This window comes from Oncorhynchus clarkii, chromosome 33, assembly GCF_045791955.1.
Source record: "Oncorhynchus clarkii lewisi isolate Uvic-CL-2024 chromosome 33, UVic_Ocla_1.0, whole genome shotgun sequence".
In the NCBI taxonomy this organism is placed as follows: Eukaryota; Metazoa; Chordata; class Actinopteri; order Salmoniformes; family Salmonidae; genus Oncorhynchus; species Oncorhynchus clarkii.
In genome coordinates this window covers 22,551,777-22,573,885 of record NC_092179.1, presented here as the reverse complement: position 1 = coordinate 22,573,885, position 22,109 = coordinate 22,551,777, and the positions used below count along the sequence as shown (strand labels likewise).

The window sequence follows — 22,109 nt, the reverse complement described above, 5'->3', positions numbered from 1 at the left end:
GCAAAAACTGATTTTTATAAATGCTTGCTAATTTATTACAAATAAAAAACTGAAATACTTTATTTACATAAGTATTCAGACCCTTAGCTACGAGATTCAAAATTTAGCTCAAGAACAGCCTGTTTCCATTGGTCATCCTTGAGATGTTTCTACAACATGATTGGAGTCCACCTGTGGTAAATTCAATTGATGGGACATGATTTGGAAAGGAACACATCTGTCTATATAAGGTCCCACAGTTGACAATGCATGTCAGAGCAAAAACCAAGCCATGAGGTCGAAAGGAATTGTTCGTAGAGCTCCGATACAGGACTGTATCGAGGCACAGATCTGGGGAAGGGTACCAAAAAGTGTCTGAGCATTGAAGGTCCCCAAGAACACAGTGGTCTCCATCATTCCTAAATGGAAGAAGTTTGGAACCACTAAGAATCTTCCTAGAGCTGGCCGCCCGGACAAACTGAACAATCGAGGGAGAAGGGCCGTGGTCAGGGAGGTGACCAAGAACACGATGGTCACTCTGACAATGATCCAGAGTTCGTCTGTGGAGATGGGAGAACCTTCCAGAAGGAGAATCATCTCTGCAGCACTCCACCAATCAAGCATTTCTGGTAGAGTGGCCAGACAGAAGCCACTCCTCAGTAAAAGGCACATGACAGCCCGCTTGGAGTTTGCCAAAGGGCACCTAAAGGAGTCTCAGTCCATGAGAAACAAGATTCTCTGGTCTGATGAAACCAAGATTGAACTCTTTGGACTGACTGCCAAGCGTCATTCCTACGGTAATGCATAGTGGTGGCAGCATCATGCTGTGGGGATGTTTTTCAGCGACAGGGACTGGGAGACTAGTCTGGATTGAGGGAAAGATGAACAGAGCAAAGTACAGAGAGATCCTTGATGAAAACCTGCTCCAGAGCGCTCAGGACATCAGACTGGGGCGAAGGTTCACCTTCCAACAGGACAACAACTCTAAGCACACACCCAAGACAACACAGGAGTGGCTTTGAGACAAATCTCTGATGTCCTTGACTGGCCCAGCCAGAGCCCGGACTTGAACCCGACCGAACAGACCTGAAAATACTGTAGCTGTTTGAGTTATAGTTTATTTATTCTTGCTCACAGATTAAACTGAAGAAATGGGTAGAGTGGAGTTTCACAGGCGGTTCATACGAGCAGTTATACATGACAGTTCGTGGCTGTTTCTCGGGAGTATGGTGGTGCAGTTACCTCTTTTTGGAGGGAGCAGGTGGAGCCAGGCTAGTAACCACCACCCTCTGCCTTCTACCTGTGGTGTAGCTGCTGAGCCAGGCTAGTAACCATCACCCTCTGCCTTCTACCGGTGGTGTAACTGTGGAGCCAGGCTAGTAACCATCACCTTCAGTCTTCTTCCTGTGGTGTAGCTGTGGAGCCAGGCTAGTAACCATCACCTTCTGTCTTCTACCTGTGGTGTAGCTGTAGAGCCAGGCTAGTAACCATCACCCTCTGTCTTTTACCGGTGGTGTAACTGTGGAGCCAGGCTAGTAACCATCACCCTCTGCCTTCTTCCTGTGGTGTAGCTGTTGAGCCAGGCTAGTAACCATCACCCTCTGTCTTCTGCCGGTGGTGTAGCTGCTGAGCCAGGCTAGTAACCATCACCCTCTGTCTTCTACCTGTGGTGTAGCTGTGGAGCCAGGCTAGTAACCATCACCTTCAGTCTTCTTCCTGTGGTGTAGCTGTGGAGCCAGGCTAGTAACCACCACCCTCAGTCTTCTTCCTGTGGTGTAGCTGTGGAGTCAGGCTAGTAACCATCACCTTCTGTCTTCTTTCCTGTGGTGTAGCTGCTGAGGCAGGCTAGTAACCATCACCCTCAGTCTTCTTCCTGTGGTGTAGCTGTGGAGCCAGGCTAGTAACCATCACCTTCTGTCTTCTTCCTGTGGTGTAGCTGCTGAGCCAGGCTAGTAACCATCACCCTCTGTCTTCTTCCTGTGGTGTAGCTGCTGAGCCAGGCTAGTAACCATCACCCTCTGTCTTCTTCCTGTGGTGTAGCTGTGGAGCCAGGCTAGTAACCATCACCCTCTGTCTTCTTCCTGTGGAGCCAGGCTAGTAACCATCACCCTCTGTCTTCTTCCTGTGGTGTAGCTGTGGAGCCAGGCTAGTAACCATCACCCTCTGTCTTCTTCCTGTGGTGTAGCTGTGGAGCCAGGCTAGTAACCATCACCCTCTGTCTTCTTCCTGTGGTGTAGCTGTGGAGCCAGGCTAGGAACCTTGGACACAGTTCAATGTCAGACAGATGTTGCAGGAGCTTTGCGTGATCTACTGGATCAAAGGCTTTGGACATATCAGCAAGTAACACCCTCACCATTGTTGGTTTTCTGGAGTCTGGAGCCAGGAGTTTTTTTGATGAAGTTCTCCTGGATTTTTCCAGGGCATGAAGTTAGAGAGATGGGCCTCCCGTCACTCATTGTACCTGGGTTGGACACTTTAGGTATGGGGACACACATTGGCAGTCTTCCAGGCAGCAGGAACAGTCCCCTGCCAGTAGGAGATGTTAACTATGTGTGTGATGACAGGGGCTAGATCTTCTGCATGGTCTCTTAATAGTCAGGCTGGAATGCCATCAGGCCCACAAGCTTTACATGGGCTGAGTCTGGTCAGAGCTTGCTTTATCTGGCCAATGCTGCACAGCTCAACCTGACTTGTAGGAAGATGGCAAGAGGTGTGGTGCTTATCCACGCCTCAGCAAAAAAATACATTAAAAACATCAGTCACATCAATGTCTTCAATTCCCTCTACCTGTATTCTCCCTCCTGATGTTTTATTTTGTCCCAGTCCTTTGTTAATGAATTCCCATCATTCCTTAGGGTTTTTCTTCTTTAGGTTCTGGATTTCAGTTTTGCTGAAGCCGCATACACTCAAATTCCTCTTTCACTAGGTCAGCTCTTCTCTTTGCCTGCATACTGTGATTCACATACATAGCCACGCCCCCTCCTCTCATCCCCCCTCTGGACCTGTCATTTCTGAAAAGCTGATAGTTTTATTTGAAAAGAGATTCATCTGGGATATTTTCGTGGGCCCTAGTTTCAGTGACACATCCAATGTCTTAATTTACTCATTGAAGAAGCAGTTCAAATTCATCCACTTTGTTTATCAATGATCTTGTGTTACAAGATCACTGTGCAGTGACGCTCCCCATCCAACGTGACAGAGCTTGAGAAGATCTGCAGAGAAGAATGGGAGAAACTCTCCAAATACAGGTGTGCCAAGCTTGTAGCGTCAAACCCAAGAAGCAAAGGTGCTTCAACAAAGTACTGAGTAAAGGGTCTGAATACTAATGTAAATATGTTTCCGTTTTTTGTTTGTAATTCATTTGCAAACATTTATAAAAACGGGTTTTGCTTTGTCATTATGGGATATTGTGTGTAGATTGAAGAGAGAAAAAAACGATTTAATCAATTTTAGAATAAGGTTGTAATGTAAGAAAATGTGGAAAAAGTCAAGGGGTCTGAATACTTTCCAAATGAACTGTATTCAGACTCATGTAGGCAGTCTCTCTCTCTCTGCATAAAATAAATCAACCATATCCTACACCACCCAAACCAATACTACTGAATATACCACACTGTAAAAAGCCATTTAACCAATTGCTTAATCAGCATTATTCTGTGAGTTGAGTGGACTTCAAAATAGCATTGAAGTGGATTCAACCCATAAATATCAAGGCAACCAGCTGCAATACGATTTCTAGTTTGCTCAACACTAGATTTTAGATTTCTCAAGATTTATTGACTAAAATTACAAACTCATGTTTGCTTAAAACCACACCCATCATTATCATATTTCCCAGCATGCTCCATTACATGTTGATTATCAGAAGTGTTTGTTAAAATACCTGTGTTTTTGCATGTACATTGATTGGTTGATTAGTCTTATACTACACAAAAATAAATAAAATGTTTCTAAACTAATCCAATCTGTTAGTAGTTGTATTTATTGCAACAGTTACTGAGATGGCTGTTCCAATTTAGATGATTTAGGTAGTCTCATGAATTAATCTTCCCTACCCCAGCAGTCATTCTCAGGGCTCCACACTAACATTTTCCCTTGGTGGTACTGGTACCACTAACATTTTCCCCTGGTGGTACTGGTACCACTAACATTTCCCCTTGGTGGTACTGGTACCACTAACATTTTCCCCTGGTGGTACTGGTACCACTAACATTTTCCCCTGGTGGTACTGGTACCACTAACATTTCCCCTTGGTGGTACTGGTACCACTAACATTTTCCCCTGGTGGTACTGGTACCACTAACATTTTCCCTTGCTGGTACTGGTACCACTAACATTTTCCCCTTGGTGGTACTGGTACCACTAACATTTTCCCTTGGTGGTACTGGTACCACTAACATTTTCCCTTGGTGGTACTGGTACCACTAACATTTTCCCTTGGTGGTACTGGTACCACTAACATTTTCCCTTGGTGGTACTGGTACCACTAACATTTTCATTTGGAAGCATCAGACCATATTTTGGTCGCAACTGAAAGAATTGTAGTGTCACACAATAGAAACAGTTATTAACCACTTAACAAAGTCATTCACAATGCTTTCTTAAGAGGTGTAATAGACGACAGAGATGGTATTCAATAAATAAATGGTTCCATCTAACGTATCCATGCAGGAATGCATGAGTCAAGATAGTTTGATGTGCAACTTTATTCAGCGATTTTCACTAATTTTGGGTTGACAATTTGGCTATTCAATTTTACTGTTAAAATAGGGCTCCAGATTTGTATTTTGTTCAACAGAGATTCATTTATTGTTGATATTTTCTTTTGTATTTTTCTTACTTTTTAACTCTGCATTGTTGGTAACGGGCTTGTAAGTAAGCATTTCACTGTTGTATTCAGCGCATGTGACCAATAAGATTTTATTTGACTAAATATTTATGTTTGCTAATATCATAGGCTAATTTATTTGGGGCTAATTCACCACCTGAGTAAGAGGAAACAAAGCATCACCATAGCTAGATCGCTAACTCTAAACATAATATCCACTGTATTAATCTAACAGTAAATGCAATGTCCTAAAAATACGTTGTAGTTGTGGCCTACTGTGTATTTCACACTATCTGTATCTCAATGCCATAACAAATGTATTGGTTGTAAAATAGTTCTATAGAGCACAATATTGAGAGTTGAGAAATAAAAAGTATACCTACAGAAAGCTGAGAACCCTCTCTCTATTTTCAACAGCGACAACATTAGTTGCTCCCAAATCTGTGTTTCTCCCGCAACTGGATTGTGAAATGTTATAGCCTACAACCAGAACTATTTTTTTACTCCCAGTGCGCGGGCGGGGGGGGGGGGGGGGGGGGGGAGTTAGTGTCTCATCAGAGCAGCAGGCCCCAGCGAAACAGGCACAGGGGCTGGGCAAAAACTGTCATTACAGGAATCCAATCAAATCGACTTGTATTTGTCACATACACATGGTTAGCAGATGTTAATGCGAGTGTTGCGAAATGCTTGTGCTTTTAGTTCCGACCATGCAGTAATATCTAACAAGTAATCTAACTAACAATTTCACAACAACTACCTTACACATACAGTGGGGCAAAAAAGTATTTAGTCAGCCACCAATTGTGCAAGTTCTCCCACTTAAAAAGATGAGAGAGGCCTGTAATTTTCATCATAGGTACAAGTCAACTATGACAGAGAAAATGAGATTTTTTTTGCTCCAGAAAATCACATTGTAGGATTTTTAATGAATTTATTTGCAAATTATGGTGGAAAATAAGTATTTGGTCAATAACATAAGTTTATCTCAATACTTTGTTATATACCCTTTGCTGGCAATGACAGCGGTCAAATGTTTTCTGTAAGTCTTCACAAGGTTTTCACACACTGTTGCTGGTATTTTGGCCCATTCCTCCATGCAGATCTCCTCCAGAGCAGTGATGTTTTGGGGCTGTACTGGGCAACACGGACTTTCAACTCCCTCCAAAGATTTTCTATGGGGAGGAGATCTGGAGACTGGCTAGGCCACTACACGACCTAGAAATGCTTCTTACGAAGCCACTCCTTCGTTGCCCGGGCGGTGTGTTTGTATCATTGTCATGCTGAAAGACCCAGCCACGTTTCATCTTCAATGCACTTGCTGATGGAAGGAGGTTTTCACTCAAAATCTCACGATACATGGCCCCATTCATTCTTTCCTTTACACGGATCAGTCGTCCTGGTCCCTTCGAGAAAAACAGCCCCAAAGGATGATGTTTCCACCCCCATGCTTCACAGTAGGTATGGTGTTCTTTGGATGCAACTCAGCATTCTTTGTCCTCCAAACACAACGAGTTGAGTTTTTACCAAAAAGTAATATTTTGGTTTCATCTGACCATATGACATTCTCCCAATCTTCTTCTGGATCATCCAAATGCTCTCTAGCAAACTTCAGACAGGCCTGGGCATGTACTGGCTTAAGCAGGGGGACACGTCTGGCACTGCAGGATTTGAGTCCCTGGCGGCGTAGTGTGTTACTGATGGTAGGCTTTGTTACTTTGGTCCCAGCTCTCTGCAGGTCATTCACTCGGTCCCCCCGTGTGGTTCTGGGATTTTTGCTCACCGTTCTTGTGATCATTTTGACCCCACGGGGTGAGATCTTGCGTGGAGCCTCAGATCGAGGGAGATTATCAGTGGTCTTGTATGTCTTCCATTTCCTAATAATTGCTCCCACAGTTGATTTTTTCAAACCAAGCTGCTTACCTATTGCAGATTCAGCCTTCCCAGCCTGGTGCAGGTCTACAATTTTGTTTCTGGTGTCCATTGACAGCTCTTTGGTCTTGGCCATAGTGGAGTTTGGAGTGTGACTGTTTGAGGTTGTGGACAGGTGTCTTTTATACTGATAACAAGTTCAAACAGGTGCTATTAATACAGGTAACGAGTGGAGGACAGAGGAGCCTCTTAAAGAAGAAGTTACAGGTCTGTGAGAGCCAGAAATCTTGCTTGTTTGTAGGTGACCAAATACTTATTTTCCACCATAATTTGCAAATAAATTCATAAAAAAATCCTACAATGTGATTTTTTTTATTTTTTTCCTCATTTTGTCTGTCATAGTTGAAGTGTACCTATGATGAAAATTACAGGCCTCACATCTTTTTAAGTGGGAGAACTTGCACAATTGGTGGCTGACTAAATACTTTTTTTGCCCCACTGTACAAGTGTAAAGGAATTAATATATGTATGTACATAAAAATAGATGAATGAGTGATGGCCGAATGGCCTAGGCAAGATGGTATAGTGTACAGTATATACATATGAGATTAGTAATGTAGGGTATGTAAACAATATATAAAGTGGCATTGTTTAAAGTGGCTAGTGATACATTTATTACATACATTTTTCCATTATAAAAGTGGCTAGAGTTGAGTTAGTACGCTGGCAACAGCCACTCAATGTTAGTGATGGATGTTTAACAGTCTGATGGCCTTGAGATAGAAGCTGTTTTTCTGTCTCTCAGTCCCTGCTTTGATGCACCTGTACTGACCTCGCCTTCTGGATGATATAGCGGGGTGAACAGGCAGTAGCTCGAGTGGTTGTTGTCTTTGAGGGCAGGTTAGTTTGCCTCTGGTGATGCGTTGTGCAGACCTCACTACCCCCTGGAGAGCCTTACGGTTGTGGGCGGAGCAGTTGCCATACCAGGCGGTGATACAGCCCAACAGGATGCTCTCGATTGTGCATCTGTAAAGGTTTGTGAGTGTTTTTGGTGACAAGCCTAATTTACTCAGCCTCCTGAGGTTGCACCTTCTTCACCACGCTGTCTGTGTGGGTGGACCATTTCAGGTAGGGTGGAGGTGATATGGTCCTTGACTAGTCTCTCAATGGTGGCCCTCTTGAAGCATGTGGGAACAGCAGACTGGGATAAGGGTTGATTGAATATGTCCGTAAACACACCAGCCAGCTGGTCTGTGCATGCTCTGAGGAAGTGGCTGGGGATGCCGCCTGGGCCTGCAGCCTTGCGAGGGTTAACACGTTTAAATGTTTTTTTTTACAGTGAAGGAGAGCCCGCAGGTTTTGGTAGCAGGCTGTGTCAGTGGCACTGTATTGTCCTCAAAGCGAGCAAAGCAGTTGTTTAGTTTGTCTGGGAGTAAGACATCGTGGTCCGCGACGGGGCTGGTTTTTCTTTTGTAGTCCGTGATTGACTGTAGACCCTGCCACATACTTCTCGTGTCTGAGCCGTTGAATTGCGACTCTACTTTGTCTCTATACTGACGCTTAGCTTGTTTGATTGCCTTACAGAGGGAATAGCTACACTGTTTGTATTCGGGCATGTTTCCGGTCACCTTGCCCTGATTAAAAGCAGTGGTTCGCACTTTCAGTTTTGCGCGAATGCTGCCATCAATCCACGGTTTCTGGTTGGGAATGTTTTAATAGACACTGTGGGTACAACATCACCGATGCACTTGCTAATAAACTCGCTCACCGAATCAGCGTATTCATCAATGTTGTTGTTCGACACTATGCGGAACATATCCAGTCCACGTGATCGAAGCAATCTTGAAGCGGACCAGCGTTGAACAGACCTGAGCACAGGTGCTTCCTGTTTTAGTTTCTGTCTATAGCCTGGGAGCAACAAAATGGAGTCGTGGTCAGCTTTTTCAAAAGGAGGATGGGGGAGGGCCTTATATGCGTCGCGGAAGTTAGAATAACAATGATCCAGGGTTTTGCCAGCCCGGGTCGCGCAATCAATATGCTGATAAAATTTAGGGAGCCTTGTTTTCTGATCAGCCTTGTTAAAATCCCCAGCTACAATAAATGCAGCCTCAGGATATGTGGTTTCCAGTTTACATAGAGTCAAATTAAGTTCGTTCAGGGCCGTCGATGTGTCTGCTTGGGGGGGAATATACACGACTGTAATTATGATCGAAGATAATTCTCTTGGTAGATAATGCGGTAGGCATTTGATTGTGAGGAATTCTAAGTCAGGTGAACAAAATGATTTGAGTTCCTGTATGTTGTTATGATCACACCATGTCTCGTTAATCATAAGGCATACACCCCCACCCTTCTTCTTACCAGCGAGATGCTTGTTTCTGTCGGCGGGATGCGTGAAGAAACCAGGTGGCTGTACCGACTCCAATAGCGTGTCTCGAGTGAGCCATGTTTCCGTGAAAACAAAGAACATTACAGTCTCTGATGTCTCTCTGGAAGGCAACCCTTGCTGGGATTTCATCAACCTTGTTGTCAAGAGACTGGACATTGGCAAGTAGTATGGTAGGGAGTGGTGCATGATGTGCCCGTCTCCGGAGCCTGACCAGAAGACCGCTCCGTCCGCCCCTTCTACGGAGCCGTTGTTTTGGGTCGCCTACTTGGATCCGAACCATTGTCCTGGGTGGTGGTCCAAACAGAGGATCCGCTTCGGGAACGTCGTATTCCTGGTCGTAATGTTGGTGAGTTGACGTTGCTCTTATATGCAATAGTTCCTCCCGGCTGTATGTAACAAAACCTAAGATTTCCTGGGGTAACAGTGTAAGAAATAACACATAAAACAACAAAATACTGCATAGATTCCTAGGAACGCAAAGCGAGGCGGCCATCTCTGAGGATTATGCACATTACTGTTTGACCAAATCATGGTTTTAGCCTCCTAAAAAAATAGGACGTTTGGAGTAAGATGACCATGTAGAATGAGCAGCAAGCACCGATGCGACGAATACATATTTTTTACTCACACAGCCAATCTGACTAAACTGTTGCAGTCTGGGGCCCTGTTTCTGAATGCAGGTTGCGGGTGATTAAAAGTTCCATTTGTTGGATATTCCAATAGGAACTACTGTACACATCATTTTGCAAGCAGCAATATGTGACTTGCAGGCTTGTTGTGGCTTGTAAACCAGGAGTTTCAGACCACTGAGTTAGGGTGTAACTAGGCCCTCAAAGACAGGTCTTATGATTTACTGTATGTAATGTATTGTCATAGAGAGATTAATTTAGAGGCACACAGGGAAATATGCAAATAAGTTAGAATACATTCTCAAGTTGAATTGTATGTCCACAACGAATGGATGAGTGAACATACATTTCAAATCCAACATTTCCAATTGCAGCTCAACAGGTTATATATCTATTACATTGCACTCAGACTGCTAGCCAATACAACTGGATTATTAAGAGAATGTACTTTAGCCTTAGTGTGCCATGAAACTCATTCTGCATGGAGATACAGTCATGGTGGCTGCTAGCTGGAATGTCGATTGGACATCCGCTCTTGTATAATACATAAATAAAGATTAGGCAGGGGCTGTAACAGACATGTACACAGACACACACACGCAGGGTTGCACAGTCTTTTTGTATCATCATTCAAATGTTTGGTTATGTGATAAAGCTGTAAAAGAGGGAATAGGAATGTTTTTTTCTCTCTCTCTCTCTCTCTCTCTCTCTCATCCACCCCCTCTCAATATTTTATTTATTTATTTACCTTGGTCTCACTCTATCTAGATCTGTATCCTCTGTCCCTCCCTCTCTGTCCCTCTCTCCCTCTGTTGGTGCTGCACACTGTTTTATGATCTTCAGAAACAGAGCACACAGTGTTTACGAAGCATGTGACAAATAGAATGTGATTTGACACGCACGTCTTGAACCAATACCACAAGCTCCCTGTCACGTATGATGAGTTTTAAATCACACACACGTCTTGAACCAATACCACAAGCTCCCTGTCACGTATGATGAGTTTTAAATCACACACACGTCTTGAACCAATACCACAAGCTCCCTGTCACGTATGATGAGTTTTAAATCACACACACGTCTTGAACCAATACCACAAGCTCCCTGTCACGTATGATGAGTTTTAAATCACACACACGTCTTGAACCAATACCACAAGCTCCCTGTCACGTATGATGAGTTTTAAATCACACGCACGTCTTGAACCAATACCACAAGCTCCCTGTCACGTATGATGAGTTTTAAATCACACGCACGTCTTGAACCAATACCACAAGCTCCCTGTCACGTATGATGAGTTTTAAATCACACGCACGTCTTGAACCAATACCACAAGCTCCCTGTCACGTATGATGAGTTTTAAATCACACACACGTCTTGAACCAATACCACAAGCTCCCTGTCACGTATGATGAGTTTTAAATCACACACACGTCTTGAACCAATACCACAAGCTCCCTGTCACGTATGATGAGTTTTAAATCACACACACGTCTTGAACCAATACCACAAGCTCCCTGTCACGTATGATGAGTTTTAAATCACACACACGTCTTGAACCAATACCACAAGCTCCCTGTCACGTATGATGAGTTTTAAATCACACACACGTCTTGAACCAATACCACAAGCTCCCTGTCACGTATGATGAGTTTTAAATCATGGACATGTCAAAGTACGGGCCAAGCTAAAACATGTGTGACCTGTCACAGAGAGATCAATGCACAAACACACAGTGAAATGTCACGGAGGAAGGTCATGCATACTAAATGATACACATGTAGTCTCTCTCTCCACGCTACCAGAGATGAAAGAGCAGAAAAAAGGAGTGAAGGGAGGATGAAAGAGAGGAAGACACTGATAGTTCACAGAGTTGTGTGTGTGTTGGATTACGTTTATTGCGTGTGTGTTTTGTAAGTAATCTGTGTGTTGTGCCACTGTCTTGTGGGACTCGGGGTGTATTGAATGGAATATGTACAGGGATGGAGAAACAGGAAGGATAGGAGGAGAGGAAGAGAAAGAGAGCAGTAAACAGAGAAAGAGAGAGAGAGAGAGAGAGGGAGACAGAGGAGAGAGAGAGAGACAGAAAGAAAGAGTGAAAGGGAGCAGAGAGAGAGAGGTTGGAAAGAAGAGGAGAAAACAAGAGCACATGAGAGAATAGACAAGGATAATGTGAAGAAGGAAAGAGAGAGGGTAGAAGAGAAGGAGTGACAGAGAGAGGGTAGAAGAGAAGGAGAGACAGAGAGAGGGTAGAAGAGAAGGAGAGACAGAGAGAGAGGGTAGAAGAGAAGGAGAGAGAGAGGGTAGAAGAGAAGGAGAGACCGAGAGGGGGTAGAAGAGAAGGAGAGAGAGAGAGGGTAGAAGAGAAAGAGAGAGAGAGAGGGTAGAAGAGAAGGAGAGACAGAGAGGGTAGAAGAGAAGGAGAGACAGGGAGAGGGTAGAAGAGAAGGAGAGAGAGAGAGGGTAGAAGAGAAGGAGAGACAGAGAGAGGGTAGAAGAGAAGGAGAGACAGAGGGATGGTAGAAGAGAAGAAGAGAGAGAGGGTAGAAGAGAAGGAGAGAGAGAGAGGGGGTAGAAGAGAAGGAGGGCCCGAGAGGGGGTAGAAGAGAAGGAGAGAGAGAGAGGGTAGAAGAGAAGGAGAGAGAGAGAGGGTAGAAGAGAAGGAGAGACAGAGAGGGTAGAAGAGAAGGAGAGAGAGAGAGGGTAGAAGAGAAGGAGAGACAGAGAGGGTAGAAGAGAAGGAGAGACAGAGAGAGGGTAGAAGAGAAGGAGCGATAAAGAGAGAGATTGAGAAAGATACATTAAAGGAAGACAGAAAACCAAGAAACTGACACAAACCCAACAAAAAGTAACAAAATCTAGACGCAACTTCCTTTCTCCCCCACTTCCCCTCTCCTCCACTCTCTCCTCCCCCTCTCCTCCCCTCTCCCCTCCCCCTCTCCTCCCCTCTCTCCTCCCCCCTCTCCTCCCCTCTCTCCTCCCCCTCTCCTCCCCCTCTCCTCCCCCTCTCCACTCACCATAAACTGCACGTTGTCGAAGCCGTTAGCCAGTAGGTGGTTCTCGTATTGGACCAGTCCAATGCTGTCCAGCCATTGGCCCACAGACTGCATGGGGCACCGGGGACCTATGAGGGGGTGAAGGGGCAGACGCTTCAGGAGGGAGTAGCCATCCACCCGGTAACACCGGCAATCAGGCTGGGAGAGCTGGCACTGCCACATCATGTTGCGGGCAATGTGGCTGTCGAACGAGCCCGCCATGTTAGAGGAAGAGTGTGGAGGAAAGGGGAAAGAGAGGGGGAGGATGGTAGGATGGATGGGGGGGTTGGAGGATGGGGGTTGGGGTTAGGCTTGGCTGAGGGTTATGAGCATGGCTTAGGGATGAGGATGGAGGGGCGAAGCATGCTAGGGTGCTGGGGCAAATGGGGGGGTAGGTGGATAAGTTTAGGGTGGTTGGAGGTAGATCCAGGGATTTGGAAAAGAGGGGAGAGGGCTAAGGTTAGATCCAGAGAAGAGGTGCCGTCCTGGGGGTAAGATCCATGAGAGAGAGGGTGCAGAGGCTGGAGGTGGTAAGATAGATCCGATAGATGCGTGTGTCTTGCTGCTGCTTTCCTTTCACGCTCTCAGCTGTTGCTCCTGCCTGCCTGTTCGCCTCGCTTGTGTATGTGTACGGGTGTGTGTGTGTGTGCGTGTGTGTGTGTGTGTGTGTGTGTGTGTGTGTGTGAGCAGGAGCGAGAGAGAGAAAGAAGGAGATAGGGAAAGCTGCCTGCTTGGTAGAATTCTCTTTATCAAGTACTCCCACACTCAACTGGATGCTTTCTGCAGCCTTCTTTCTCTCTCTGCTCTCCCCCGCTCTCTCTCTCCACTCTACCTTCCTCTCCCATTCTCCCTCCTCTTTCTATCCTCCCTCCCTACTCCTGTTTCTCACTCACTCTCTCTCCCTCGATCTCTCTGCTCTCCCTTCTTCCTCTCTATCGCTCTTTTCTTGGTTCTCCCTCTCCCTTTCCCTACTCTCTCTCTCTGTCGATATCTCTCTCTCCCCTTCTCTCTCTCACTCTGTCCCCCTCTATCTCAGTGCCTTGCACAGATAGCATTAGCCATCAGATGAGCCTCTTTGTCCGAGAGCTGAGCTGCCCCAAAACACACAATGTGGGTGCGGTTGCGTTGGTGGGAGACAACAGGTTTAGCACATAGCGCAAACAGCATTTCTCAAAGTGGTTACCATGGTAAGGGAATGCTTCACATGCACAGGAGAGGAGAGGCGGGAGGATAGAGATCAGGGGAGAGAGAGAGAGAGAGAGAGAGAGAGAGAGGCAGTTGGATGGAGAAAGAAGGGGGAAGATAGAGGGAAAGAGAAGGAGGAGAGGTGAGAGGGGGAGTGACATAAGGACAAGTGGGGATGAGACAGAACTGAGGAGGAAAGAGGGAAAGATGAGAAGGCAGAGAATGAGATAGAGGAGAAAGAAGGAGGAGAGAGAGGTGAGAGGGGGAGTGACAGAAGGACAAGTGGGGATGAGACAGAACTGAGGAGGAAAGAGGGAAAGATGAGAAGGGAGAGAATGAGATAGAGGAGAAAGAGAAGGAGGAGAGAGAGATGAGAGGGGGAGTGACAGAAGGACAAGTGAGGATGAGACAGAACAGAGGAGGACAGAGAGAAAGATGAGAAGGGAGATAATGAGATAGAGGAGAAAGAGAAGGAGGACAGAGGGAAAGATGAGAAGGGAGAGAATGAGATAGAGGAGAAAGGAGGTATGGAAGTTCAGTGCAGTTTCTGACTATCTATTTACCTGCATTATTCTCCTTGATCCCTTCTGAGCTCGTGCCAGTGCTGATGCCAGCCCCAATGGAGCTCATTATCTTATCAATCTGAATGGAAAGAGGAGAGAAGTGAGGAGAGAGGAGAGAGAAGTGAGGAGAGAGGAGAGAGAAGAGAGAGAGAGAGGAGAGAAGAGAGGAGAGGGGAGAGAGGGGAGAGCGAGGAGAGAGAAGAGAGAGAGAGAGGAGAGAAGAGAGGAGAGGGGAGAGAGGGGAGAGAGAGGAGAGAGGAGAGAGAGGAGAGAAGAGAGAGAGGAGAGGGGAGAGAAGTGAGGAGAGAGAGGAGAGAGGAGAGAAGTGAGGAGAGAGAGAGGAGAGAGGAGAAAAGTGAGGAGAAAGAGGAGAGAGAAGAGAGAAGAGAGAGAGGAGAGAAGATAAGTGAGGAGAGAGGAGAGAGGGGAGAGGGGAGAGGGGAGAGAGAGGAGAGAGAGAGAGGGGAGAGAAGAGAGAAGAGAGAGAGAGGAGCGAGAGGAGAGAGAGAGGAGAGAGAGGAGAGAGAGGGGAGAGAGAGAGGAGAGGAGAGATAGGAGAGAGAGGAGAGAGAGAGGGGAGAGAGAGAGGAGAGAGAGGAGAGAGAAGAGAGAGAGGAGAGAGGAGATAAGAGAGAGGAGAGAGAGGAGAGAAGAGAGGAGAGAGAAGAGAGAGAGGAGAGAGAAGAGAGAGAGGAGAGAGGAGAGACGAGAGAAGAGAGGAGAGGAGAGGGGAGAGAGGAGAGAGGAGAGAAGAGAGAGAGGAGAGAAGAGAGAGAAGAGAGAGAGGAGAGGAGAGAGAGGAGAGAAGTGAGGAGAGAGGAGAGAAGTGAGGAGAGAGAGAGGAGAGAGGAGAGAGAAGAGAAGTGAGAGGAGAGAGGGGAGAGGGGAGAGGGGAGAGGGGAGAGGGGAGAGAGAGAGGAGAGAGAGAGGGGAGAGAAGAGAGAGAGAGGAGCGAGAGAGGAGAGAGAGAAGAGAGAGAGAGGAGCGAGAGGAGAGAGAGGAGAGAGAGAGAAGAGAGAAGCGAGAGGAGAGAGAGAAGAGAGAGAAGAGGAGAGAAGAGAGGGGAGAGAAAGGGGAGAGAGAGGAGAGAGGAGAGAGATGGGAGAGAGAGGAGAGAGGAGAGAGAGGAGGAGAGAGAAGAGAGGGAGGAGAGAGAGGAGAGAGAGAGGAGAGAGAGGAGAGAAGAGAGAGGAGAGAGGATAGAGGAGATAGAAAAGAGTGGAGAGGAGAGAAAGAGAAGAGAGAGGAGAGAGGAGAGAGGAGAGAGAGGAGAGAGAGAGGAGAGGAGAGAGAGAGGAGAGAGAGAGGAGAGGAGAGAGAAGAGAGAGAGGAGAGGAGAGAGGAGAGAGAAGAGAGAGAGGAGAGGAGAGAGAGGAGAGAGGAGATAGAGGAGAGAGAAGAGAGAGGAGAGAGATGAGAGAGAAGAGAGGGGAGAGAGATGAGAAGAGAGGGAGGAGAGAGAAGAGAGGGAGGAGAGAGAAGAGAGGAGAGAGGGAAGACAGAGAAGAGAGGGAGGAGAGAGAAGAGGAGCGAGAGAGAGAGGAGAGAAGAGAGAGAAGAGAGGGAGGAGAGAGAGAAGAGAGGATAGAGGAGAGAGAAAGGAGAAAAGAGTGGAGAGGAGAGAGAGGAGAGAAAGAGAAGAGAATAGAGAAGAGAGAAGAGAGGGGAGAGAGAGGAGAGGGGAGAGATGGGAAAGAGAGGAGAGAGAGGAGAGAGAAGCGAGAGGAGAGAGAGGAAAGAAGAGAGAAGATAGAGAGAGAAAAGAGTGGAGAGGAGAGAGAGGAGAGAGAGAAGAGAAGAGAGAGGAGGGGGAGGAGAGAAGAGAGGAGAGGGAGAAGAGAGAGAGAGAGAGAGAGAAGAGAGAGGAGAGAGTAGAGAGAAGAGAGAGGAGAGAAGAGAGAGAGGAGTGATGACAGAGAGGAGTGATGAGAGAGAGGAGAGAGAAGAGAGAGGAGAGAGAGGAGCGAGAGGAGAGAGAAGAGAGGAGAGAGAAGAGAGGAGAGAGAGGAGAGAGAAGAGAGAAGAGAGGAGAGATGAGAGAGGAGCGAGGGGAGACGGGAGAGAGTGGAGAGAGAGAATAAAGAGGAGAGAAGAGAGAGAGGACAGAGAAGACATAGAGGAAAGAGAAGACAGAGAAGACAGAGAGGACAGAGAGAGGACAGAGAAGACAGAGAGGAGAGAGAAGACAGAGAGGAGAGAGAGAGGACAGAGAAGACAGAGAGGAGAGAAGACAGAAGACAGAGAAGACAGAGGACAGAGAGGACAGAGAGGACAGAGGACAGAGAGGAGAAGAGAGAAGAGAGGAGAAGAGAGAAGAGAGAAGACAGAAGACAGAGAAGACAGAGGACAGAGAGGAGAGAGAAGACAGAAGTCGGAGAGGACAGAGAGGAGAGAGAGGACAGAAGACAGAGAGGAGAGAGAAGAGAGAGAGGACAGAGAGAGGAAATAAGAGAGAGGAGAGAGGAGAGAGAGAAGAGAGAGGGGAGAGAGAGAAGAGAGAGGACAGAGAGGACAGAGAGGATAGAGAGAGAAGAGAGAGAAGAGAAGAGAGAGAGAAAAGAGAGAGAGAGTTGCAATTTAGAAAATGTTCATGCTGTATCTCTAGCTGCCTATATGTAAATTGGTGACATGGTCGTTATAAATTCTAATGAATGGCAATCAATCACCTTTGAATTTTATTGAGTTGACAGGCGAGGCGGACAGAGGAGACTGAAGGAAGAAAGGGGAGATTTGGAGGAAGGAGGAAGAAGGGGAGGGAGAGAAAGGAGGGGAGAAGATGGATGGGAAAGCATGAAAGAGAGAGAAAGAGAGAAAAAGAGTAACCATCTAGGTTACGGCTTCAGAAGCCTCTGTCTGCCTTTAAGCTCGTCTTCCACAGCAGGAATCTGACCCTAGACCTGCTGTTAAGCACTCAACTGTGCAGCGCAGCACCATACATCTGACAGGCTCAATGACTGCCTATGGGGGCTACCACATGATTGCCGACTCACTGATCTAAGATCAGAGAGCTCCCCCAAATTACACAATTCCTCATTTTAAAGTGGTCTATGGAATGGGAAAATTGCGATTCCCACATTGGGTTTGCGTACAAAAGCAATAGATCACTATTTTCTAAAGTTAGCAACATATCTAAGAGTGAATGGATCCCATGTAGCCTACACTTATTTACAGCATTGCATCCTTTTCAGGGTCATTTTGTAATTTAAAGGAGAAATCTGCAGCTGAAACAATTACAAAGCGTTCTTCCCACCACTGTTTCTGTAAGAAGCTGAGGGATGGGGCTGGAGAACTAGAACCACTTCAATTCATAGAACGAGCTATGGACTGAACAGATATCAAAATTATAGTTTTAACCATGTTTTGAGGCTATAACATACTTGTTACATTTCATTTGTTTACAAACACTGGAGAAAAACAAGCTTACATTCTGGGTTCTGATGGGGTATGACAGTTGAACTAAGCGCATGAGGCATTTATAAGTTATATTCTTCAAGAATCAATGGGTAGATATAATTGACTTATAAGTCTAAAAATGGATGTATCAACAGCAGATTGCCTGTTTAAGAGCACTATCCATGTAAGCACATACAGTTCTTTAGTGAGCCTTCCCTTGTGGACAGCCTCTTGCTCTAGCAGAACTGTCTCTTGCATTTCTTCTCACAACTGAACAAATACATGACCAACAGTATGTGGACACCTGCTAGTCGAACATCTCATTCCAAAATCATGGGCATTAATATGGAGCTGGTCCCCCCTTTGCTGCTATAACATCCTCCACTCTTCTGGGAAGGCTTTCCACTAGATGTTGGAACATTGCTGCGGGGACTTGCTTCCATTCAGCCACTAGAGCATTAGTGAGGTCGGGCACTGATGTTGGGCGATTAGGCCTGGCTCGCAGTCGGCGTTCCAATTCATCCCAAAGGTGTTTGAAGGGGTTGAGGTCATGGCTCTGTGCAGGCCAGTCAAGTTCTTCCACACCTGTTGCCACAAAGTTGGAAGCACATAATCATCTAGAATGTCATTGTTTGCTGTAGCATTAAGATTTCCTTTCACTGGAACTAAGGAGCCCAAACCATGAACAACAGCCTCAGACCATTATTCCTCCTCCACCAAACTTTACAGTTGACACTATGCATTCGGCAGATGGCGTTCTCCTGGAATCCGCCAAACCCAAGATTTGTCCGTCAGAATGCCAGATGGTGAGGTGTGATTCATCACTCCAGAGAACGCGTTTCCACTGCTCCAGAGTCCAATGGCGGTGAGCTTTACACCACTCTAGCCGACGCTTGCCATTGCGCGTGGTGATCTCAGGCTTGTGTGTGGCTGCTCCGCCATGGAAAGCCATTTCATGAAGCTCCTGACAAACAGTTATTGTGCTGACGTTGCTTCCAGAGTCAGTTTGAAACTCAGTAGTGAGTGTTGCAAGGCCATTCTACTGCCAATGTTTGTCTATGGAGTTCGTGTGGCTGTGTGCTCGATTTTATACACCTGTCAGGTGTGGCTGAAATAGACAAATCTAGTCATTTGAATAGGTGTCCACATAGTTTTCTAGATAAAGTGTAGATTTCCTTCCTTTTCCCAGCGCTCCCATTCTGTTTTCCCGAAGCAGGTAATTAAATATGACCCTTCTCTGTATAATTGCTGTAGATTAATAGAATAATCTGTAGGTAATTTATCATCATCATTCAGCCTCTATAGAATTGTATGGCGTTTGCAATGTATGGCAAACCATCGCTAATGAACGAAAAACTGGGATCATTACAGACCTACTATACAGCATGTGATAAACTGGGATCATCTCAGCCGTACTATTCAGCATCTGATAAACTGGGATCATCACAGCCCTACTATACAGCATGTGAAAAACTGGGATCATCACAACCCTACTATACAGCATCTGATAAACTGGGATCATCACAGCCCTACTATACAGCATGTGAAAAACTGGGATCATCACAACCCTACTATACAGCATGTGAAAAACTGGGATCATCACAGCCCTACTATACAGCATGTGATAAACTGGGATCATCTCAGCCATACTATACAGCATGTGATAAACTGGGATCATCACAGCCCTACTATACAGCATGTGATAAACTGGGATCATCTCAGCCCTACTATACAGCATGTGATAAACTGGGATCATCACAGCCCTACTATACAGCATCTGATAAACTGGGATCATCACAGCCCTACTATACAGCATGTGATAAACTGGGATCATCACAACCCTACTATACAGCATGTGAAAAAGCCATATGTTCATACACATCAATTAGATCACACATGTCAAACACACCCAGTATATTAGCCAATCAGCTTAAGTGTTTTGTTGCTATGTTCAGGAGTGCAGAATCCAGTCTAGAACAAGGCTCTACACTAATGATGATGATTTGGACTGTAAAGTGGCAATTAGTGAGGTTGATATCTTTCTAATGAATTGTATAGGCTGATCATATGTGTATGAAAGAGGTGGTTTAACGTGTGTGTGTTCCTGTGTGTTCCTGTGTATGAAGTTGGACTCCTTTCCCTGGACATCTTAACATCGGTCACCTCTCCAAATACACCCCAAAAAAGCATTAGTGCTGGTGTGTGTCTGTGTGAAGAGTGACCAGAAGATCATTTGGCTGTGAGTCAGTGTGAATAGTGATCAGAAGATCATTTGGCTGTGAGTCAGTGTGAATAGTGATCAGAAAATCATTTGGCTGTGAGTCAGTGTGAATAGTGATCAGAAGATCATTTGGCTGTGAGTCAGTGTGAATAGTGATCAGAAGATCATTTGGCTGTGAGTCAGTGTGAATAGTGATCAGAAGATAATTTGGGTGCGAGTCAGTGTGAATAGTGATCAGAAAATCATTTGGCTGTGAGTCAGTGTGAATAGTGATCAGAAGATCATTTGGCTGTGAGTCAGTGTGAATAGTGATCAGAAGATCATTTGGCTGTGAGTCAGTGTGAATAGTGATCAGAAGATCATTTGGCTGTGAGTCCGTGTGAATAGTGATCAGAAGATAATTTGGCTGTGAGTCAGTGTGAATAGTGATGAGAAGATCATTTGGCTGTGACTCAGTGTGAATAGTGATCAGAAGATCAGTTGGCTGTGAGTCAGTGTGAATAGTGATCAGAAGATCATTTGGGTGCGAGTCAGTGTGAATAGTGATCAGAAAATCATTTGGCTGTGAGTCAGTGTGAATAGTGATCAGAAGATCATTTGGCTGTGAGTCAGTGTGAATAGTAATCAGAAGATCATTTGGCTGTGAGTCAGTGTGAATAGTGATCAGAAGATCATTTGGCTGTGAGTCCGTGTGAATAGTGATCAGAAGATAATTTGGCTGTGAGTCAGTGTGAATAGTGATGAGAAGATCATTTGGCTGTGACTCAGTGTGAATAGTGATCAGAAGATCAGTTGGCTGTGAGTCTGTATGAATAGTGATCAGAAGATCATTTGGCTGTGAGTCAGTGTGAATAGTGATCAGAAGATCAGTTGGCTGTGAGTCAGTGTGTATAGTGATCCGAAGATCATTTGGCTGTGAGTCAGTGTGAATAGTGATCAGAAAATCATTTGGCTGTGAGTCAGTGTGAATGGTGATCAGAAGATCATTTGGCTGTGAGTCAGTGTAAATAGTGTGAATAGTGACCAGAAGATCATTTGGCTGTGAGTCAGTGTGAATAGTGATCAGAATATCATTTGGCTGTGAGTCAGTGTGAATAGTGATCAGAAGATCATTTGGGTGCGAGTCAGTGTGAATAGTGATCAGAAGATCATTTGGGTGTGAGTCAGTGTGAATAGTGATCAGAAGATCATTTGGCTGTGAGTCAGTGTGAATAGTGATCAGGAGATCATTTGGCTGTGAGTCAGTGTGAATAGTGTGAATAGTGATCAGACGATCATTTGGCTGTGAGTCAGTGTGAATAGTGATCAGAAGATCATTTGGCTGTGAGTCAGTGTGAATAGTGATCAGAAGATACTTTGGCTGTGAGTCAGTGTGAATAGTGATCAGAAAATCATTTGGTTGTGAGTCAGTGTGAATAGTGATCAGAAAATCATTTGGCTGTGAGTCAGTGTGAATAGTGTGAATAGTGATCAGAAGATCATTTGGCTGTGAGTCAGTGTGAATAGTGTTCAGAAGCTCATTTGGCTGTGAGTCAGTGTGAATAGTGATCAGAAGATCATTTGGCTGTGAGTCAGTGTGAATAGTGATCAGAAGATCATTTGGCTGTGAGTCAGTGTGAAAAGTGTGAATAGTGATCAGAAGATCATTTGGCTGTGAGTCAGTGTGAATAGTGTGAATAGTGACCAGAAGATCATTTGGCTGTGACTCAGTGTGAATAGTGATCAGAAGATCATTTGGCTGTGAGTCTGTATGAATAGTGATCAGAAGATAATTTGGCTGTGAGTCAGTGTGAATAGTGATCAGAAGATCATTTGGCTGTGAGTCAGTGTGAATAGTGTGAATAGTGACCAGAAGATCATTTGGCTGTGAGTCAGTGTGAATAGTGATCAGAAGATCATTTGGCTGTGAGTCAGTGTGAATAGTGATCAGAAAATAATTTGTCTGTGAGTCAGTGTGAATAGTGATCCGAAAATAATTTGGCTGTGAGTCAGTGTGAATAGTGATCAGAAAATAATTT

At 45.4% G+C, this 22,109-nt stretch overlaps 1 protein-coding gene across 2 annotated transcripts in view; it reads right to left on the bottom strand.

Moving 5' to 3' along the window:
* The window catches only part of LOC139393225 (ankyrin repeat and sterile alpha motif domain-containing protein 1B-like), a 366,701-nt gene that overhangs the window by 97,861 nt on the left and 246,731 nt on the right, over positions 1-22,109 (bottom strand). For both annotated transcript variants that reach the window (XM_071141673.1, XM_071141674.1), the window contains exons 17-18: positions 14,478-14,556; positions 12,712-12,818 (exon numbers count right to left, since the gene is read on the bottom strand). In XM_071141673.1, coding sequence (XP_070997774.1) covers positions 12,712-12,818; positions 14,478-14,556 — 186 coding nt within the window. The remainder of the gene's footprint in view (positions 1-12,711; positions 12,819-14,477; positions 14,557-22,109) is intronic.